The sequence below is a fragment of the Aspergillus eucalypticola genome, assembly GCF_003184535.1.
Source record: "Aspergillus eucalypticola CBS 122712 chromosome Unknown BO83scaffold_1, whole genome shotgun sequence".
In the NCBI taxonomy this organism is placed as follows: Eukaryota; Fungi; Ascomycota; class Eurotiomycetes; order Eurotiales; family Aspergillaceae; genus Aspergillus; species Aspergillus eucalypticola.
This window is the reverse complement of record NW_020290275.1, coordinates 1537102-1556981: the sequence shown is the minus strand read 5'-3', so window position 1 is coordinate 1556981 and position 19880 is coordinate 1537102. Positions and strand designations below refer to the sequence as shown.

At 51.4% G+C, this 19880-nt stretch overlaps 9 protein-coding genes across 9 annotated transcripts; 5 read left to right on the top strand and 4 right to left on the bottom strand.

Annotated features, from left to right (window-relative positions):
- Window positions 1-128: 128 nt before the first annotated feature.
- On the bottom strand, window positions 129-4119 carry BO83DRAFT_329021 (tRNA (guanine26-N2)-dimethyltransferase). Its single transcript, XM_025528180.1, has 3 exons — window positions 3690-4119; window positions 2945-3603; window positions 129-2231 (listed from the first exon to the last, which is right to left on the bottom strand). Exons 1-3 carry the CDS (start codon window positions 3922-3924, stop codon window positions 180-182), a joined length of 2946 nt encoding a protein of 981 aa, XP_025393556.1. The 5' UTR covers window positions 3925-4119; the 3' UTR covers window positions 129-179.
- Window positions 4120-4561: 442 nt separating this feature from the next.
- Window positions 4562-5657, top strand: BO83DRAFT_433532 (putative C2H2 finger domain protein; the record flags this gene model as incomplete). The annotated part of the gene is made up of 2 exons (XM_025535693.1): window positions 4562-4606; window positions 4695-5657. The coding sequence occupies 2 exons, from the start codon at window positions 4562-4564 to the stop codon at window positions 5313-5315; spliced, it is 666 nt and encodes a 221-aa protein (XP_025393555.1). The 3' UTR covers window positions 5316-5657.
- Window positions 5658-5665: 8 nt separating this feature from the next.
- BO83DRAFT_374323 (pyruvate dehydrogenase (acetyl-transferring) subunit E1 beta) lies at window positions 5666-7390 on the bottom strand. The gene is made up of 4 exons (XM_025530168.1): window positions 6963-7390; window positions 6764-6887; window positions 6385-6671; window positions 5666-6317 (listed from the first exon to the last, which is right to left on the bottom strand). The coding sequence occupies exons 1-4, from the start codon at window positions 7202-7204 to the stop codon at window positions 5846-5848; spliced, it is 1125 nt and encodes a 374-aa protein (XP_025393554.1). The 5' UTR covers window positions 7205-7390; the 3' UTR covers window positions 5666-5845.
- A 443-nt stretch (window positions 7391-7833) lies between these two features.
- Window positions 7834-8281, top strand: BO83DRAFT_374322 (uncharacterized protein). The gene has a single exon (XM_025530167.1). It carries the CDS (start codon window positions 7911-7913, stop codon window positions 8154-8156), a length of 246 nt encoding a protein of 81 aa, XP_025393553.1. The 5' UTR covers window positions 7834-7910; the 3' UTR covers window positions 8157-8281.
- On the top strand, window positions 7834-9869 carry BO83DRAFT_413440 (Ser/Thr protein phosphatase family; the record flags this gene model as incomplete). Its single annotated transcript, XM_025534486.1, has 1 exon — window positions 7834-9869. The coding sequence occupies exon 1, from the start codon at window positions 8223-8225 to the stop codon at window positions 9867-9869; it is 1647 nt and encodes a 548-aa protein (XP_025393552.1). The 5' UTR covers window positions 7834-8222.
- Window positions 9870-9906: 37 nt separating this feature from the next.
- Window positions 9907-11809, bottom strand: BO83DRAFT_374321 (enoyl-[acyl-carrier-protein] reductase). The gene is made up of 2 exons (XM_025530166.1): window positions 11302-11809; window positions 9907-11218 (listed from the first exon to the last, which is right to left on the bottom strand). The coding sequence occupies exons 1-2, from the start codon at window positions 11526-11528 to the stop codon at window positions 10177-10179; spliced, it is 1269 nt and encodes a 422-aa protein (XP_025393551.1). The 5' UTR covers window positions 11529-11809; the 3' UTR covers window positions 9907-10176.
- A 217-nt stretch (window positions 11810-12026) lies between these two features.
- BO83DRAFT_329009 (glutamyl-tRNA(Gln) amidotransferase subunit HER2) lies at window positions 12027-13860 on the top strand. The gene is made up of 4 exons (XM_025528179.1): window positions 12027-12203; window positions 12275-12599; window positions 12676-12851; window positions 12924-13860. Exons 1-4 carry the CDS (start codon window positions 12065-12067, stop codon window positions 13796-13798), a joined length of 1515 nt encoding a protein of 504 aa, XP_025393550.1. The 5' UTR covers window positions 12027-12064; the 3' UTR covers window positions 13799-13860.
- A 322-nt stretch (window positions 13861-14182) lies between these two features.
- Window positions 14183-16036, bottom strand: BO83DRAFT_394967 (SPRY domain-containing protein; the record flags this gene model as incomplete). Its single annotated transcript, XM_025533047.1, has 1 exon — window positions 14183-16036. One exon carries the CDS (start codon window positions 16034-16036, stop codon window positions 14183-14185), a length of 1854 nt encoding a protein of 617 aa, XP_025393549.1.
- A 908-nt stretch (window positions 16037-16944) lies between these two features.
- Window positions 16945-18919, top strand: BO83DRAFT_374318 (snoRNA-binding rRNA-processing protein ENP1). The gene is made up of 3 exons (XM_025530165.1): window positions 16945-17467; window positions 17531-17778; window positions 17834-18919. The coding sequence occupies exons 1-3, from the start codon at window positions 17099-17101 to the stop codon at window positions 18696-18698; spliced, it is 1482 nt and encodes a 493-aa protein (XP_025393548.1). The 5' UTR covers window positions 16945-17098; the 3' UTR covers window positions 18699-18919.
- Window positions 18920-19880: the final 961 nt, after the last annotated feature.

Genomic DNA, 19880 nt, shown 5'->3' with positions numbered 1-19880 from the left:
CCACGGCGACTTAGAAGAGTGTAATGAATCCATGATGGACAAATTCTCAAAGCTTACACGGGTATACTTCAAAACTATCTAAGGTACTATTAAGTACGTAATGCAATGATAATTGAAGTGTAGTTATGGTGGATGATAGCTATCTACAACTACACTAGATAAATGCGCATTTCAGTGTTCTACTTGCCTCCGGATGCTCGGCTCAGAGGACCCCAGTTCTCACGAGGATTTATCTGATACCGCACCAGCCGCTTCTTGGCCGTCTCCCTGCCCAATGCCTCATCGAATACAACCTCCAGCGTGCTAGGGTGCGGTCTGCCTGTACCATTGGGACTACGGGGAGGCTTTGTGTCCTGGGGGCCCTTCTGCGTTGTTCCCGGCTGTTCACGCTGGGGATCAGATTCTCTTCTCTTCCTTCCAAACGCTTGACGGGCACCGGAGCGATACAAGGCAGCTTCAATCTTGGTAACCATATCTTTGACATCCTTTGCCTCTTCTGTGACTGCCTGAAGCTCGGTCTTGAGAAGTGCCAGAGACGGGTCTTCCCCCTCACAGCCTTGAACGTTCTCCCGGCTCTTGGACATAATGACAGCGCCGGGACTACCGGGCTTGAGGGCGCCTTCTCTGATGGGAGACTTCTGCCTCACCCATTCCCTCATTATCTCCCAGATCACCTCCCAAGGAGCATCGGTACGAATTGTATTCGGTCTGGCGTGGCTACGGGTCGACCGGTAGCCTAGGTGTCGAATAGCCCCACGCATGGCATCAATGGAAATTGTGGATGTATGCAAGACTTTGGATAAGGCGCTGAGACTGAAGTAGAAGGGGTATTCTTCCCGGGCGGCGGGGTCGAGCCGTGGGATGATTGCAGAATACTCGTTCACGGGGATATCCCCACCGACTGTGCCAGTAGGTGTCTGATTGGCTTCGTCACTGGGAATTTCTAGATTCAGATCTTCTTCCATTGCTGTGGTCAACATTCCCTCGATCCGGTCAAGGGTGTGATACACGTCCCTATCTGCCTGGGGAAGCATATCAAGGATCCTGCGGATGAAGTGAGCATTATGAAGAGGACCAGCCCACATAGGACCGCTGAGGTGAGTCCTAGAGCCACAATGGCCACAACGACTATCTGCTACCGGACCCTGAGCGAAGCCGAAGTGATAGAACGGATTTCCTTTCTTGTCCAGCTTCTGTTTCGTCTGGGTTATAGGCTGAGTCGACCAAGCGCCACAACCAGCATCGCAGTTGTAGACCATCATCATGTTTCCAGATATATACTTGACTTCAGCTGGGGAGCGATGGACACGGACGAACACTCGGGCATAAAAATCGATCGATAGGGACAGAAGCGGCTCAATCGCGAGACCATATTTCGCAGCGGAGGCTGCAAGCCCGTGCAGAATGAGACGCAGGCCACCTTCGTGGCAATGCGGTCCTTTCACTGGAATTCCGCCATATAGGGCGAACGACTTCTCGGGATACCCGTACGACGCCCAGACACCTGCATCGGTACAGGTCACACAAAGAAGGCCGCCATCCTTGACTCCCTGGACCGCAGCATCCATGAACGGTGCAGCAGAGCCGTAAGGGTCCAGATCAATCACGTCGAATTTTCCTAGGTGGTTCTCGACAGTTGGGGTGTTGGCTTGTTGGTTTAAGAGACTGTACATGTAAGCGCGCGCATCCCCGGTGTTAGGACGGATCTTTTCGCCGAGACTATTGTATTTGATGTTCGTCTTCATGGATTCAATTGCCGAGGGTGACAGGTCGTTTGCGACGACGCAAGAGGTGAAAGGTATCTCCGAGGCATATCGCAGGGCACGCAGACCCGTAGCCGAGAGGGCGTCTAGAATCGTAAAAGACGGCGCCGTGTCCTGCTCTGCCTGCTGTGCTGCAGTCGGATTCCCTTGGCCTTGATTCTGATCCTGCGTTTGTTCCTTGACATCGACCTCTTCTCTCTTGCGCTTCTTGCCCTTCGCTAAGTCGCTCGCCGCAGCCTTTTGCTTCCTCTTCTCGGCCTTCTGTTTCTTCAGGGCCAGCAAATGCTCCCCATATGCGCGAATGGCAAGGACACTAAGGTCCCGATTGAACTGTTGGATAGGGTTGTAGAAGACTGATTGCGATTGCTCGTCAGCTTTGCGATCCCTTTTCGTACCGGGAGCCTGAGCCGGGGGGTTCAGAATGTACGCCAATCCTTCCTTCACTGCTCTGTACTCAGTGCCGTCATACTGTATCAATTGTTCAGCCATCTCCGCAGCCGATGAGCGGGTAGAGTAGACTCGGCGGAGTGGCGGGCGTTGTTGGAATCCTAGGGTGGTGCAGCGGGCAATTGCGCGATGGCTGCGGAGTCTGAAGTGGACTGAGAGGGCACGATAAAGGACACCAAGGTGTGGGCTCATGGACCCGGACTTTGGAAATTGACCTGGTGGTGACTTGGCTATGGGCTAGGCAATAGATGAACAGCAAGCAAGTCCTTCGTCTTTTTTTCTGCTTGTCGGGAAACTTTTTTTTGACTTCCGCCCGCCAACCTTTCCGATCAGCTAAGCACGGACCAACTCCCTACTATCTAACCACATAAATGTCATAACTATAAACTCAACTCATTCCCCTCTTCACATTCTATCAGAGCTGTCATTAACATTAATTCTTGCTTCTTGCTTATTATACAATCATATCGGCCGTTGCTCCCGTCCTTGAAGTATTATGTGTCGAAGCACTAACCGCTAGACCAAGAATGATTTATCGCGTCTGATCAGCCAGGCGACGAAGAGATATGTGTCCCCAAAACTATGTTTGTCCGAATCAATTTGGGTCAGAGCCAGGACCCAATGACGGGGACCTGGCTATAGATTTCATTCCATCCCTTGGCCTCCCAGCCATAACCTTGCCCCGTACGCCCGATGATGCCCAAGGCGCCTGCAAGCCATATGGATGCTCCCACCGCGGCAATGCCGTTGACCGTCCACCACATCTTCCTCTGTCGGCGGATTCGTTGTTCACTTTCCGAGGCTCCCAGATAACCCTCTAGGGAGCCCTTTTTTCGGTCACGTTCTTTCCGGACCGTTGTCACTCTCCAGCCCATCCATGCAGCCCAGCCGCCGACGAAGTGCCACACCCCAACGGCGACGAATAACAGATAGTATAGATTCCAGAGTGCGGGGGCCCGTGCAAAGCCGTGGGCCACATAACCCAGCCCGACTCCTGAGCTTCCCCCATCGACCATTAACGGAGTGATGCGGTTGACGAGCACATGGGCGCCAAGTAACGGAACCAACGAATATCCTAACCGAGCTTGGAGACTCATCCGAGGCCAAAACGTCAACGAGTGTCTCTGTGACCTTGTCTCGGCACCGTAGAGTCGCGCCCGCCGTGCGGAACGAATGTTGCGCAAAGCAATTCCGGACGCAATATGAATCAGAACAGGCGCGGTCAGGACGAGATGTTCGAGGCCCGGAGATTGATAGACGGGTCTGGTGAGAAGTAGGAAGCTCTCGCTATCGGGTACGGATCGAGTAGCCAGGGGGATGAGAGAGGTATTGGCCCAATGCAATGCAAGGAATAGGGTTGGTGGATACGTCGAGTATCGTTGAAAGGCAGACACTGGAGATATTGAGGTCATTGTTAGCTCCTAGGAACAACGTATATTCTTGCCATTATCACAATAGCTTGCATATACTTAGCCATACACCAGGAATCCCAACTGTGTCCGCGAAGACCTAACTTGAGCGATGAGAACCGACCACCCCCGGCGATGGGCTCGCGTGCCGATGGCGGACTTGGTTCTCTGGGGAAGTATTCACCAGATTCGAGGTCTGGAAACTCATCTTGGACTGGCGATGGGTCTAATTCTTGCATTGAAAATATGGAGCGCGTTTCGATATCCTCTGGTTTGGATGGCTTGCTTTCTTTTGAGGCAGCCATGGCTCCAAAAACAGCACCGGGCCACCAGGTGCTATGTTATATATGTCCACGCCAGGAGTCAGAATTAGGGCTGGTCAGCTATTACAATCAAACCGGCTGCGATGCGGTTGTCTGAATCCAGACCATGGTCGTTTGAACAATAATTCCTCGCTGTGATTTGGGGCAGCAGATTTCCTTGGAACTTGATCTCATCGACACTTTCTTGGTAAAGAACTGCTAGGCGATGATCCTCCGTATTAGAGGCCTCATGATTGGCCCGTTATGGTCGACCTCCCGTAGTCACGGTATTGCACCGGTATTGACGGTATCTAATCGAACACCAGTTCAAGCTCCTCTTCCGCGGGCGGTGGTTTTCTTTCGGCAGAAAGTATCGATCTCAAGGCGCAGTCGCTGATAGATGTATGCTACCTAACAAGTTACGACAACCAGAGGCTCAAACCATCACCGCTCAGCGAGCAAACAGCAAGTTTCCAGACCCGTACACACGCTCTTTCGCTGTCCGCGACAAAACCCTTTCCAAGCGTATCTGCGTACTCCTCATAGAACGATGGCGCCTGCAAGTGCCCAAATTCCGAACATTTCCCCTATTGAAGTTATATATATTCATAGCAACAAGTTCCCAAATTTTAGCTGACCAATGCGTCTACATACACAGCGAGGCTTTACCAATCCCACTCCCAAGGTGCGATTCAAGGCTTAGTTTCAAGAGCTTGAGGGATGTAAAGACCCGTGCTTTCATGCTAACTCAGGACCACCGCATCTCAAACTAGACCGAATCTGCGCGTTCCGCTCTGAGCTCCTTCACCTGCACGCTCTGCAACAAGTCTTACTCTCGCCATCCAGAATACGAGGCCCATATTTCTTCATATGACCATCAACACCGCAAGCGTCTCCAAGACCTCAAGCAGTTATCCCGGGACCCCAATGCCGCCGAGAAGGCCAGAAGAGCCGAACGGAAGGCCGACGCCGAGGCCGGGTTAAGGGTCATTGACACCCCCAAAGCTGCATCAGTATCTACTACGGGAACGGGATCTGGAGCAGGTGGAAGTACAGGGGGCGGGGGAGGGTTTAAAAAGGGAGGCTTCAAAAGTTCCTTTACCACTGTGAAAGGACCTGTGGCTCCTGCAGCTCCCACGAAGAAAAACGTCCTAGGCGGTGACGATGATGACAATGAAATTCCAGAAGCAGATGATACGAGTCTGCGGCGCGCTCGGAGCCAATCGACGAAACGCGAAAATATGCAGGTTGATCAGGCGGAGAGCGATACTGATGAAGAGTACGACGGGGATGGGGGTATGAATGGGGTGTATTACAATCCTCGAAATCCCACCGGTTGTTCCCCTGCGTGTGCTGGTGCTAGGAACGTTCCTCTAGAGACTTCCTTTGTCTGAAACGAGCATCATGCGGAGCACAGTACGGATGTGGCGATCACATCGACTATGTACTGTGACGTCAAATGGCCGATCACTATCCCAATTTCCTTTCCTAATGACTTGGATGCGTCCAATACGTATGTGGATGATGCTATCCAGAAACGAGACATTGCAAGCATGGAGGTGGTTTCTCAACCGTCTCTCTCCTTAGCCGAGGGTCGATAATCTAGTAATAGCAACGGCACCGGAGGAGCAGACCCGAATTCATCGCGGGCTCGTTTGTGGTGGCACACGCCAAGAGGAACAAAGCCAGATGCGATTATGAGAACATGCTACGGAAATTTACAACCATGCTCGAGCACATTAGCTTCTAAGAATGCAGAGTAACGTTGATTGTGTTGTATAGTCGTACAAAATCCAAGGAAGTAGGAGAGCGAGGTAATATGAGGGAAAAGGAGAAATGGCTGTAACAATGATAGGGTACTAGACACATGATTTTATTAATTCAGTTTTTCTTCACCGTCGGTTCATATACAACGGCTCATCCTTTACAGGCGCAAGAGCTTGGCAGCCTGGCTGACGATGGTGTCCTCCTGGGGGAAGCTCATGTTCTCGAGACCAACGGCGTAGGGGGTGGGGACCTCGGCACCAGTAACACGGACGGCGGGAGCAGTCAGGTAGTCGAAACCGTATTCCATGGAGAGAGCGAGGATCTCGGAGGAGACACCGAACATGGGGAAACCGGACTCGACGCACATGATGCGACCAGTCTTCTTGAGCGACTGGACGATAGTCTCAACGTCGAGGGGCTTGACGGAACGAAGGTTGATGACCTCAGCATCAACACCGTACTTCTGCTTCAGCTCAGCGGCAGCGTTGAGCGACTGTCCAACACAGCGGGACAGAGTGACGATGGTCAAGTCCTTTCCGGGGCGCTCAATCTTGGCCTTGCCAATAGGAAGAACAAAGTCATCCTTCTGAGCGGCCTCGCTCATGGGGAAGGCCTGACCGTACAGCAGCCTGTACAAGAATTGTCAGACTCAAAAACATTCCACAGATACTCCAATACTTCCACGGGGCTACGTACTCGTTCTCAAGGACAACAACGGGGTTAGGGTCGCGGATGGCAGCCTTCAGCAGACCCTTGGCATCCTCCGAGCTCCAGGGAGCGACAACCTTCAGACCAGGGATACTGCCGTACCAAGCAGAGTAGTCCTGGGAGTGCTGGGCGGCAACACCAGCGGCGAAACCGTTCGGTCCACGGAAAGTGATGTTGCAGGGCTGGATACCACCAGACATGTAGTGGGTCTTGGCGGCAGAGTTGATGATCTGATCGATAGCCTGCATGGCGAAGTTGAAGGTCATGAACTCGCACTAGAGATCGGACACCAGGTCTTAGTATATTGCGCATTTTCCCTCTGATGAACGTTGAATTTCCAGAGGTAACAGCAGATCCAGGAACTTACAATGGGGTGCAGTCCAGCAAGAGCAGCACCGACGGCGAGACCACAGAAACCGGCTTCCGTGATGGGGGTGTCAATGACCCGCTTGGGACCAAAGCGGTCCAACAGACCCCTCGTTACCTTGTAACTATAATAGTAGAGCGAATTCAGACATGCGATCTATGGACTGCAGCAAATTCAGACGAGGGACAGGGTGCCATACGCTCCGTTGTACTGCGCAACCTCCTCTCCAAGAATGAAAGTCTTCTTGTTGCTCTCCAGCTCCTCGGCGAGCGCCTCGTTCAGAGCATCACGGACAGTGACCTCCTTGGTACCAGATTCCGTAGCATATCCCCGGAAGCGCAGGATTGAGGGCGCGCATGCGGTCTGAGGGCGAAGGGGAGCCGAAGTAAGGCGCGAAGAAAGCAGACGAGCTGCTGGGCGGAAAAGTCGGGGAGCAGCCATGGCCGGACTGTGAGATAAATAATATAAGAAGAAGGAAGGGAGAAAAAAAAAAGCAAGAGTAGAGGAAAGGAGAATTACTTCACGGAAATACCGGTCTGTTGGACAATTGGTATCAAAGGAAGAAAGAACAGCCGATGGGGAGGCTCGTCACTCTTTTTCGGGGGTTCGGGGAATCTTTTTCGTCGACGAGGTTTCGGCGGAAGGTTGGTTTTTGGTGAGAAGCTTCGAAGGGACTTGTTGGGCTTAGCGCTGACTAAGCCGTGTTGCGGTTTTGCTCTTTCCTGACGGTCTCACCGGTCGCCTCCTTCCGTAGCCTCCGTTTTGTCTCTCTCTCGCTCTTTCCCTCTCTCCCTGGCGTCTCGTCGGGATCTTTCCCTCCGATAAGCACTTCTGGGCCCCCCCTTCCTATCTATCTGAACTATTCCGTTTATTTAGTTAGCGCCTATCCGTGATAAGCTTGGTGTCGATGCGTAAACCATCAAGGTACTTCCCTCACTTATCCATCTACCACCACGGGTGTTGCATGGCTAACTGATCCGACTCTCTTTCCATCCTTCTCACAATTAGAGAGAGAGAGTTTACTTGCGCGTGTCATTCATTACATTAATTGCTCGTTGTCGGTCGATACCTCTGCTTCGTATTTAGATATCCAATCCACAATTTCTGCTATCATTCTTCTCAATATCGTCCCTAAGGGAGCATGAGCATGAGCATGTTCAGCAGCTACTATATGCTCTTCTCTACATTAGTGACCTTTCTTCTATTCTTTATATCCCCCTTCGTTTATGCTGTACAACCGACTGCGCCCAAGCCCATCGAGGCTCCATTGCGTGACCTGAAATGGGGCCAGCTCAATTTCCTTCACACCACAGATACTCATGGCTGGTTAGCTGGTCATTTACAAGAGTATGGCGCTGAAGTCTTCTTCGGAGCCATTCCCAGGCCTTACTGATTTCCAATCCCTTATAGACCGTCGTACTCCGCTGACTGGGGTGACTATATCTCCTTCGCTACCCGCATGCGCGAGAAGGCAGAGTCTATGGGTGTCGATCTACTAGTCATTGATACCGGCGATAGAGTGGAAGGAAACGGACTTTACGACTCTTCAGACCCCAAAGGCATCTACATCTCGAAAATTCTGCGAGAGCAGCATATCGACCTGATGTCATCGGGCAATCATGAGCTGTACAAGGAATCCACAGCATCAGCTGAGTTCTTTACCACTGCACTCAATTTCGCCGGACACTATCTTGCATCAAACATAGACTTCTATGACCCACGGACAAACTCTTTCAGGCCATTGGCACCTCGCTTTACGAAGATCGTCACCAAGCAATTGGGCATCCGCATCGTGGCCTTTGGATTTCTCTTCGACTTCAAAGGAAATGCTAACAACACTGTCGTGCGGCCTGTGAGGGAGACAATAAAGGAGGCATGGTTTCAGGAAGCTATCAGGGACCATGAGGTGGACCTCTTCTTGGTGATCGGTCATGCCCCTGTACATTCGGAGGAGTATTGGGACATATGGCGAGAAATCAGATCTCTTCGCTGGAGTACACCCATCCAATTCTTTGGCGGCCATTACCACATCCGTGACTACGCAAAGTATGATCGAATGTCCTACGGCTTGGCCAGCGGTCGCTTCATGGAAACGATCGGTTTTATGTCCATTAGTGGCCTCCCGACCCACCGTCAGCCCGGACTGTCCGCCTTAGCGTCCTCCCTGTGGCCATGGGACCGTTTCCATTTCAATCGGAAATATATCGATAATAACTTATTGTCATTCTATCATCATACTGGCCTGAATGAGACCACGTTCCCCACGGAACATGGACAGAACGTTTCCCAACTCATTGAGGAATCCCGGAGCGCTCTTCAGCTGGATGAAGTGTACGGGTGTGCTCCTCGCGATTTGTTCATGTTTCAAGCGAAATATCCAGGTGAGGGTAATATTTATACCTGGCTGGAGACTGAAGTGCTACCCGTATCCGTGAGAGACGAATCTCGTGCTGGGACGCCAGCCGTTGTTATAGTCAACACCGGTGCCATCCGCTTTGACATCTTTAAGGGTTCTTTTACGAAGGATAATACATATATCGTCTCCCCATTCACAAGCGGCTTTCGTTATGTGAAAGATATCCCTTACTCCCGAGCCTACCGTCTCGCCGATGTGCTAAACCGGGGACCGGGAATCTTGACTGAGGGCGACCAATTAGACAATTTGACTTGGCAGCTTGCTCCCCCTGAGCAATCAGCATATACCCGTGGTGTATTTGGCAGCAGTGGTAGCCAATCAAGCGCTGGCTTCCTTACCAACCAAGTCCCATTCCTGAGTAGTGGAGATGCTGAGCCTGACCTAATTCCCGGATACACTACCCATGATGATGGAGGCAAAGATGGCGATGACACCATTCACTCGCCGATCGACTTCTTCCAGGTGCCGAATGTTATCAGGGGAACACCTCGTTGGGGTGCATCTGAACCCCCGGAAATAGTAGACCTGGTCTATATTGATTTCATCGAGTCTAACGTGGCTGCAGTGGCCCCATACGCTGGTATTGATGCAGATTTTTCTCGCGACAGCGACGTCTATATGCCAAATACAACATTGACCGGCTTGATAGAGGACTGGATAAAAGGAAACTGGCCCTGCGAGCAGGCATGAGCGTTCACCGTGAATCGCCTTTCAGTTGGTGGCTGGCGTATACATGCAAATTGTGCAATGACGGCCAACGGGCCACTATTTCCTTAGTCTTGTTCTTACTACCAGCGCACAAGCAATGAAACTAGCTGAGTTTTAGATAAAGAATACTAGTGGGTATGTGGGGTCTTCCCACTTGACTGGTAGTAATAGCTATGGATAAAATGTACTAGCTATACATCAACCGAAGTCATTCGACAGCCAAGAAAGCGTACTGTACAGATTCGGATTTATCGAAACACCCGAGTCAGAAGATGAGCTTGTAGCTAGTTCATTCCTGTTCCTCGTACCTGAGCAAGCCCTTGCCGCTGCGGTAACCGCTGAGGGTTTCCTGCACGCCTGCTACAAGCTCGGAGCCCTCCGTGTCCCATTTCCATTTGAACTCCTCAACGGGGATATCCTTGAACCTACCAGCCCGTGTCAGCTGCAGTACATCATTGATGGTGTTTTCCTTCAGCTGCGGATTCTTGTCGCCCCATTTGCTAACCCAGAAGCCATCGAAAACGAGGTTCTTGAAGATCAACAATCCCGACGGCAGAGAAACTGGCTGCTTCGACATGGCCCCGTAGGTGACCAGATGCGAACCTGGTGCGAGTGTTTTTGCCAGTGCGGTGGCACTCTTTCCACCGACACAGTTCAAAGCGAGGCGGATGGGCTCCTTCCCCTTGCGCGTGAGCTCATGTACAACGTTCCTGAATTCGCCTGAAAGCAACTCGGCCTCTGTAACCACCGCAGTCGCACCGAGATCTGTGAGTTCTTTCTTCAAAGCTTCTGTCTCCTCTGGAGTCTTCCGTTCCCGGACGACATTGAGGGTCTTGATACCCCACTCTCGTGCAAGCTGAATAGCAGCGCGTCCAACACCACTGTTTGCCCCGTTCTGGATCAACCAGTGCTCTCCGGCACGCATCCAGTCCCAGTCGCAAAAATCTTTGATCATGCGGTAAGCTGTTACTGGGTTGACACTAACCGTGCTGATCTGAAGTGGGGTCAAGCCGTCCTTGTTTTCAATTTTGATCAACTGCGATTCATCCAGCTGAGCATGAGTGCGCCAGGTGCCCTGTCCAGTCTGTTTCATGACAACCCAGTCACCCTTGCTGAGGTTTTTCACTCCAGAGCCGGTGGACAAAACCTCGAATGCGCCCTCATTTCCAGCGACAGCGGCCGGCTCCTGCGTACCGAGTGTCGATTGGAACGGTGGCTTGCTCGGGTATACACCCTGGATCTGATTCACGTCGGCAGGATTCAGCGGCGCAGCGAGCAGGCGGAGATTGACTTGAGTACCATGGGGCGCGGAGATGGAGTGCTTGTGAAGCCTGGATGACTGTCAGATACCTTGTCCCATTGTGCAATAGCCGGGTCGCTGAAATGTAGGATCCGACGCGGTGCGAGGACTTACTGCAGGACGTCCTTGGGCTCTCCGTAGCGCGAGTAGATGAGAGCCTTCGATTGCGTATACCCGTAGACCGAAATCCATCTTTTATCCCCAATCTGAGTATGAGGATATGCTCCTTGCAATTGGCGCTTGCTCACTGAGGCTATTTGCGATGCAGCTCCAGTTCTGATGGAGCACGCAGCGTGGCTTCCGGAAGCCCTCACCGCGGACCGAATCATACCCCCAGACATCATTGTAACCACAGTAAACTGGTATAGTCAGATTAGTCTGGTGAGATGAGAGAGAGGGTGAAGTCTCCACGACGATGCGGTCGCGAGGAAATTCCTGATGACGTCGTCCCTGCAGCCCTCGGGCCGACGGAGATGAAGACGCCGATTCGGGTATTCATTTTGGCCCTCTGGATTGACAGAGGAGGGGGATGAGTTCTGTCCTTGGATATTTACAGACAATCGTAAACACAGATGCAAGGGACATTGCTACCAAGACTAACCCATGTCTTCATGAGTGTGCGGCACTGAGTCTGGTCCTTGTTTACTATACGTCAAGTTCCTACTCAGCAGGCGCTGGAGCTTCGAGAAGCTCTCGAGTACCGGTATGGTACCGTACAGTATGATACCATGGAGAGAAAGCACTCACCGCCCTGTCTCGTCCACCGCCCGCGGGGATGTCCGCCGCATACAATCAATCGATCAATGAATCGATCAGTTTTCTAGAAAGCTTCCATTGTCTGGGTGGTAACCCTTTCTGTATAGAGCTACACACATCAATGTCGCTCTTGCGCGAAGCCGAGAAGTGCTTGGCTAATCAGGGCTCTCATGCGGCTCTAAATGCGCTAATCACCACTCTACATCAGTCCGGGCAATGGTTGGAACGTGTGAGAGATGCGGATGCGCGGCGCACCCGGGGTGAGTATGAAGGCTGCATTGCAACCAATCCTCGCTTTCTTCAGAGCTAACAAACTCGCTTCGCCAACTAGGAACGCCCAAATCCGAGGTAGACGGCCTGTTGGTCGCCGTTAAGGACAATATATGCACACGCGATCTTCCAACAACATGCGCTTCAAACGCTCTGGATAAATTCGTCAGTCCGTTTAACGCGACAGTTGTTCAACAATTGGAAGACGCAGGTGCCGTCGTGGCCGGCAAAGCCAATCTCGACGAATTTGGAATGGGATCCCACTCTATACATTCGAACTTTGGTCCTGTCAAAAGCTCGCGCCGTGACCTGCATGCCGAGTATCTCTCGGCCGGTGGTAGTTCGGGTGGAAGTGCGGTTGCTGTTGCGACAGCCCAATGTTATGCGTATGTAACTCTCCGGATCCGCCTTGAATCATAGGGCTAGGAACGGCTTGGCTTAACATTGCTGGGATATTTATAGAGCGTTGGGTACTGATACAGGCGGCTCCGTGCGATTGCCCGCCGCATATACGGGAACAGTCGGCTTCAAGCCTTCTTATGGGCTAGTTTCTCGCTGGGGAGTGGTTGCGTACGCCAATTCACTGGACACGGTCGGAGTACTGGGAAGAGACGTGGCCAGCGTTCGCCGTGTCTTCGGTATGTCTTGACTTTGTCGGAGTCCTCCTGTCTCGCTGCGTCTCGACTTGCTAACCCGTGCTCGTAACATAGGCGTGGTGAACCAGCATGATTCACGCGACCCCACTAACCTTTCTCCCTCCAGTCGGTCGCGGCTAGATTCACATCTTAGGATGCCTGCCTTGGCGTCTCGGACAAACTCTCCCCTGAGGATAGGAGTTCCAGTCGAGTACAACATATCAGAGTTGTCTCCATCTGCGCGACATGCGTGGTCTCGCTCGCTGGCCCATTTGCAGCGACAGGGCCACAGCATCCAAACGGTCTCCCTTCCAACGACTAAACTCGCGTTGTCGGCATACTATGTACTCGCGCCTGCTGAGGCATCCTCAAACCTGGCCAAGTATGATGGCGTCAGGTACGGGAGCCGCCCTGAAGCACCAGATGGGAATGCATCGTCAGAAAGTTATCTATATGCGAAAACACGAGGTGAAGGTTTCGGCTCCGAAGTCAAAAGACGGATCCTGCTCGGGGCATTTAGCCTAAGCGCTGATGCTATGGATAACTACTTTATTCAAGCACAGCGGGTTCGCCGCCTTGTTCAACATGATTTCAACACCGCGTTCAGGGCACGTCAACCCCTGATTTCTACGCAACTGGGATCAAATTCAGATTCTGCAGACGATGGTGTAGACGTTCTCATTTGCCCAACAGCGCCGTCATCACCACCACGCATTTCAAGCCTTATCGGACCCGATGCGACAGCTTCGCCCTTGGAGGCATATACGAATGATGTTTTTACTGTGCCTGCTAGTCTGGCAGGCCTTCCAGCCATATCTGTACCGGTCACTACAGAAAGCGCTGGTGATGCCGAGGATGGAGATTTGGCCGGAATCCAGATTATTGGTCAATACGGTGATGATGAGCTTGTGTTAAAGGTTGCCGAGATGCTCGAGGGCAGGCACCTATGAAAAAACTTTTGTCTCCATAAATGCGAATACCCCAGACCCCATTCATAGACGTCTATATGTATACAGTTAACTATGTTTAAACTAGAGGAATTCTGCGCCAGTTCTCCTAACAGGTGTTGCTGTAGTTCGTATAAAACCTTGCAAACTGAGATGTGCTCAGGGTTCGGAGCGCAAAAAGAGGGAACTATTGCAGACTAGCATAATATGTATACTTGTTCAGAGTTCGAAGTCGTACTATAATTCTACCAGCCCCGTAAGGTGCCCTTGTCACAGGTCGATCATTACAACACCAACCACCCTGAATCAAGGCCGGTGTAGTAGGTTGGGTTAGGGATGCTAGACGTAATCACGTAACCAGTGGCCGAGGCGTTGATGGTATGGCGTTCAAGACATCTCAACATCTCCATCTCCAGTTGACGCGTCGGGTATTGTAGTCTGAGGTGCCTCTGGGACCGTGGCATCGGCGCTCGTGGTGTCTTCAAGCGTGGTCTGGCCTGAATCTAGGTCCATGACACTCCCGGCTTCGTTGCCATTGCCAGCGGGATTAGCAGCAGCCTCGGTTTGACCGTCGGCAACTGGAGGAATAGCGGACTCATAAGCCGCACTGACACCACCTTTCAACACCTCGGAGCCACCAACTGCCCCAGTTCCAGAGCCATCGATCTCTGCATTGTTGACAACGTTGCCATCTACTCCGCCCCAGACGCACATCGCCTCAACCTCGTCCACGATATCTGCAATTATGTCCTCAACTATTTGCTCATTGAATCGTTCGCCAATTCCCCGAATTGGCTCGCCGTTGTCTGTATGAGATGGCGGGCCCACCCACCATGGCCCGTCGAAGCGGCATTCAACCGCGCCTCCGCCGTAGCAGCTGACAGCGGGATAATAACCGATCATTCCATCATCTGCATTCTCGCGCTCACCGATGCCCAAGTTATTCGTGCCATTGGCGAGTCGGCTAGCCGGTGGTAAGAAAGCATAGAGTTCTTCGAAAGGAGTGCCCATCTTCACACCGTTCTTGTATATCGTGATGCTTGAACCGGGTAGAGTCCGCAAGGATGCATCCTCAGCATTGAACGGAGATGGAGGCCCAAACGTAGGTGTTTCTTTGAGGTTGAATGCGTAATCGCGTAGCTGTTTTGTTGGAAACACGTTCGATTGTTGCCAACAAAAGTCTGATTTATAGTGAAAAGGAATGCGGTCACGGACTATATTCGTGACTGACGGGGCTTCTGAGCTTGGTGTTGAAACCTCGCCATCCGCACCTGACTCATAAGTTCCCTCTACAACTTTCTTGTGAAGAGAGAGTGGCGGAAGGGTGATCAGTAGGCCGATAACATCTCCCTCACGAATGGATTCGCCTTTGGGAAAAAAGTACTCGCACCGCATCCGATTGACAACCTCGCCATTCACATCACGAATACCGTATCCATAACAGTCGACGCCAACGTTGGCATCAAGGTCTGCCTCCCTTCGTGCGAAACCGAGACGTACATGTCCCCTGGACGGTAAACTTCCATTGCTATTTGAAGAGGGAGCCGATGAATTATTCATAACACCACTGACGATGCGCGCTTCGTAGTAATAAGATCCCTCGCGCGCGCAGACATTGGCGCGTGCAGTATGCCAAGGCTCGTTAGAAGTAACTGCGAGAGCGTCTTTACTGAAAAGTATGGCAGCTGGAGAGTCTTCGAAGCTGAAGCGGGCGTGGTAAGGCTGAACATCAGTCTGGCGGTATTTGATATGCGGAAAGCTGGGGTCGGCTATAGCGTAGCTATAACGAAATCCATTCTTGTTGGTGAGCTTATCGACGATCTCAAAGAAGTCCCAGCTCTGACCGATAACGCTTGATGTTTTTCGGTTGACAAAATTCAGCTGCCGGGGTTGTGGGGGTAACAGATCAGATGAGCGAGGCTCTGCCAGCAAAAGAGGCCTTAGTATGCTGAGATCTGAGCTGGGAAGTGCAGTGTTTTGGACAGCAACTGCTCGCTTCTTCGGTGGCATGCTTTCCTGATCCAGACCCTTGGCCTCACGCTTTTTGCGGCTGTCACGTTTGGTACGCTTTGACTTCAATCCATCGGCTTGTGCAGGGGCATTGCTTGCAGGTATAGGAGAAGATCTCGCATTAGAATCAGGTAAGGAACCGGCGAAAAATGGTGTTCCTCCAGGAGGCAAGATCGGAGAGTTCAAATTAGACGAAGGTGCAGAAGACCCAGCCGGTTGTGTAGAAGCCATTGTTGATCGACTCGAAAAATGCAATGTTGAGTGCAAGAGTTTATAGGCCCGGGGCAATATCAGATAGAATAGACGTCAGTACGGAATACTTGTTGATGGGAACCCAACAGTCCGGTGTAGGTTGCGCATATGACTCGGTATCGGCAACGACAGGGAAAAGCCAGTCAGATATACTGTTACCACAGCTTTGTCGAATCAAATGTACAGGTCTCGGAGGGGAGCGGCTCTATCAAGAGTGACCAGAAGCCTCGATATACGATGAGCGGAGGTGATGTTACAGTTTCCAGGATTACCCGGGGTCGCAATAACGCCTGTTAAAAAGTAGCAGAAGGTCAGAATCACATATGAATCAGTGTCAATCCAGAGCTGTCTTTGTATTCTCATTGTGGGTGTCGGAGATGAGCCTCCACGGGATATTGAAGGTGCCATATGTACCACGCCCTGAACACCATATAGAAAGTTGGAGATGGTGAACGCGGAAGTGGGTTCGGAGTGGCCTGGGACTTACCACAAGGGCTGCTGGTCGACACGACTTAGATTAGCCAGTTGTAGTTATGAAATAGACCGCATTCAGTTTATTAGGCAGTCCTATAAGGTCAAATAGTCGTTGATTGAACTCTTCTTGCAAGCTTCAAGGCCCGTCCTGCATCACATGCCTGTTGTTTATGCGCAAGTTGCATGCGACGAGCGGAAAGCAATCTTGTCGCCCATTAAAGGCGGTGAGCTACAGTATTGCCGGCAGGTGTCGAGGGCCAAGTGGTGCCTCGAGATAAGAGGGGTAAAGGCGGTCAAAATTACCATCCAATTAAGAGATAGCATGTATAAAGCGGTGAGGACTGACTCCGCTTTGGCGACGCCAAAAAAAGAGCTCGACAAAAAATTTGAATCACATGACCTGGAAATTTACACACATTTTCTTGGAGATTGATACCCGAGAGAGAGACGATCCACGTTCGCAGTGCCTATTATCCGGTGATTAGGTGGATTCGGTGCTAGCTGGAGCCTTTTGATATCATATAAACCTCGGCTTCTAAGACACACATCCAAAGGGGCCCCGTCACCATGCCCAAGGCAACATCCTCTCGCTCCGCCGCCGGCCGCCGGCACAATCCTCTAGCTGAGGATTATATGACTGCTGGTCATCTGAGAACTCAATCGGCCAAAAAGTCCAGTCGCAAGTCTCGTGAGGGAGACGAACAAGAAGATGGGGAGCGCTTCGTTGATGCGAAGATGTCCCGGAAGATCTTGCAAATCGGACAGGAACTGGCTGATGAGGATGCTGAAGAACAAAGAGCCACAGCAGGCGCTGCTGCTGATATGACGAACGCAGCCTTTGATTTTGAGTCTCGCCTGGAAGGCGATGAGGCCTTTTCCGATGATGAAAAATTCCAAGACGACCAATGGGACGACGAAGAGGAAATTGAGGAAGTTGTATGTCACTGGAATCTTTTCTTCAAAAATCTCTGGGAACCCTTTTGCTGATATATCGATTAGGAGGTCGACCCCGATGACCTTGATATGTTCAACAAGTTCATTCCTGCAGGCGACGAAGACCCGATATTCAACCCCAGTGGACCCGAAGCCGAAGGTCAGACTAGGAACTTAGCCGATCTCATCCTGGAGAAGATCGCGGAACATGAAGCGAAGCAGGGCGGAGAGAGCGGCGGGCCCTTCATTCAGGGTGGTGGATTACCGGAGGATGCTGTTCAAATACCCGCGAAAGCGGTAGAGGTATATGAAAAGTGAGTACGGATTGCGCCGTGTTGCGGTTCACGCAAGGCTAATTGAAAATCAAAGGGTCGGCATGATACTTTCTCGCTACAAATCTGGACCTCTTCCGAAGCCCTTCAAGATCCTTCCTTCCGTGCCCAACTGGCCCACCCTTCTCGATATTACACGGCCTGAGTCTTGGACGGCCAATGCTGTCTATGCCGGTACCAGAATTTTCATTTCGTCGAAGCCAGCAGTCGCACAGGAGTTCATCGCGACAGTGCTCCTTGACCGCGTCCGGGAGGAAATTCACGAGACCAAGAAGCTCAATGTCCACACCTACAATGCGTTGAAGAAAGCGCTATACAAGCCCGCCTGTTTCTTCAAGGGCCTACTCTTCCCCTTGGTGTCGAGCGGAACCTGCACACTACGAGAAGCCCACATTGTCTCTTCTGTCATTGCACGTGTCTCTATTCCGGTCTTGCACTCAGCTGCAGCATTACTCCGCATGTGTGATCTCGCTGCTGAACAGTCGTTGCGCTCTTTGGAAAGTACCGGTGCAGTGAACATGTTCATTCGCGTTTTCCTGGAGAAGAAGTATGCGCTTCCCTACAAGGTGATTGACGCCCTCGTTTTCCATTTCCTGCGCTTCCGTGCTACCGACAATGATGCCATGATGACCGATGGATCCCGTGAAGCCAACAAGGTTTACAAGCTTCCTGTCCTTTGGCACCAGTCTCTGCTGGTGTTTGCGCAACGCTACCGCAATGATATCACCGAGGATCAGCGTGAGGCGCTTTTGGATTTGCTTTTGGTCCGTGGACACAAGGATATCGGACCCGAGGTCAGGCGGGAACTGCTGGCAGGTAGAGGACGAGGTGTGGTTGCACCAGACCCGGAGAACCAAGGTGCTATTGATGCCGGTGATGATACGATGGATGTCACGTTATAGACGAAATGCTGCGGGACCGCGTTAGGAGTATAAACTGGGAGGCGAGACGAGGTGCCCCCCGGTGACTTCGAAAAATTTGCATCTTGCTATGATTCAATCACGAGTCGTGACCGGCATGGGCGTTATTTTTGGGCTATTGAATTGTTACATCCATTTCTTTTGTTTCTTAGGCACATATTATTCCCACGGTTACACATGAGTTTGGCAGCTAGGTGCTTTCACTTGAGCACAGTAAAAGGTAGATAAGAATCAATCAACCCTTTGGATAGAAAACGAGGGGGTGAACACATCTTGTTGTTACGTACAGCATTGTTTTCATAAGCGCATGCCACCATTCATTCATACATCATTCCTACCTTCCGACGGAGTGCAACAAAGCGTGAAGGGGGCGACGGCCCCAAACCTGAACAGGGCTGTAGGATTTCTAGAAGCGTTTTTAATTAAGTACGAGACGCTTTTTGCCCCCTCTCCCCCACTCCCCCTGTCTCTCGATAAGTGTCTAGGAGTATATTCGATATTGCGTCGGAGCTAAGATCAATCTAACGGCGAAGGGAGACCGTCGGACTTAATTATTTAGATATCAGGCCATGACCCGAATAGTACTACTGTGCATGCGCATTGCGCAATACTGAGCCCGTCGAGGGTGACCCCGTGTTTCTGGTACATTCCACCCGCTAACCTAGTCGGTCAAGGAATGCGGGAAATTGAATAACAAGTTCCAGACCCCCAAGATACTGGTGCTCCAATGATTTCCCCTGCCACGACCACAACATTGGAAGCCCCCTTCTGGCCCCATCTTTCACACCCTCCGTCTCTAAGAATGGCGCCACGGTGGATCAAGTTCCACGGATTCACTTTGTCTATCACCAATGAACTGCGCCAACCACGTTCTTTGGCCCCTGGGAGACTCTTTCAATCTAGCCCTGGATGCCACACTCAAAAAGGAGTGCACAATAAGAGTCCAGACGCGTTCACACATGGATGGTAATAAGTGATAACATCAATGAAAAATAAGGCCTCCCAGATCGAAAAACAGTTATGACTACACACTACACACAAAAGAGCGAAAGCAAGGCTGTATGTAATACAGAATAGAACTACTATCTACTAAAGCTTGCGGATTTAATTGCCGGACAAAGTAAGACATCGGCGGGGGTCGTGTTCAAATAGAGGCAGTGCGAG

Excerpts from the sequence above, each read along its gene's own strand:
- BO83DRAFT_329021 (XM_025528180.1), bottom strand. The coding sequence starts at position 3,924 with ATGGCTGCCTCAAAAGAAAGCAAGCCATCCAAACCAGAGGATATCGAA. Across the intron at positions 3,604-3,689 it reads ACACAGTTGGGATTCCTGGT|TGTCTGCCTTTCAACGATAC; the intron begins GTATGGCTAAGT and ends CAATATCTCCAG. Across the intron at positions 2,232-2,944 it reads CGGTCAACGGCATTGCCGCG|TATGACGGCACTGAGTACAG; the intron begins GTGGGAGCATCC and ends CAATTGATACAG.
- BO83DRAFT_374323 (XM_025530168.1), bottom strand. The coding sequence starts at position 7,204 with ATGGCTGCTCCCCGACTTTTCCGCCCAGCAGCTCGTCTGCTTTCTTCG. Across the intron at positions 6,888-6,962 it reads GTTGCGCAGTACAACGGAGC|TTACAAGGTAACGAGGGGTC; the intron begins GTATGGCACCCT and ends CTACTATTATAG. Across the intron at positions 6,318-6,384 it reads GTTGTTGTCCTTGAGAACGA|GCTGCTGTACGGTCAGGCCT; the intron begins GTACGTAGCCCC and ends ATTCTTGTACAG.
- BO83DRAFT_374322 (XM_025530167.1), top strand. The coding sequence starts at position 7,911 with ATGAGCATGTTCAGCAGCTACTATATGCTCTTCTCTACATTAGTGACC.
- BO83DRAFT_374321 (XM_025530166.1), bottom strand. The coding sequence starts at position 11,528 with ATGTCTGGGGGTATGATTCGGTCCGCGGTGAGGGCTTCCGGAAGCCAC. Across the intron at positions 11,219-11,301 it reads GAGCCCAAGGACGTCCTGCA|GCTTCACAAGCACTCCATCT; the intron begins GTAAGTCCTCGC and ends ACAGTCATCCAG.
- BO83DRAFT_329009 (XM_025528179.1), top strand. The coding sequence starts at position 12,065 with ATGTCGCTCTTGCGCGAAGCCGAGAAGTGCTTGGCTAATCAGGGCTCT. Across the intron at positions 12,600-12,675 it reads GCGACAGCCCAATGTTATGC|AGCGTTGGGTACTGATACAG; the intron begins GTATGTAACTCT and ends GGATATTTATAG. Across the intron at positions 12,852-12,923 it reads CAGCGTTCGCCGTGTCTTCG|GCGTGGTGAACCAGCATGAT; the intron begins GTATGTCTTGAC and ends CTCGTAACATAG.
- BO83DRAFT_374318 (XM_025530165.1), top strand. The coding sequence starts at position 17,099 with ATGCCCAAGGCAACATCCTCTCGCTCCGCCGCCGGCCGCCGGCACAAT. Across the intron at positions 17,468-17,530 it reads AAGAGGAAATTGAGGAAGTT|GAGGTCGACCCCGATGACCT; the intron begins GTATGTCACTGG and ends TATATCGATTAG. Across the intron at positions 17,779-17,833 it reads GCGGTAGAGGTATATGAAAA|GGTCGGCATGATACTTTCTC; the intron begins GTGAGTACGGAT and ends TGAAAATCAAAG.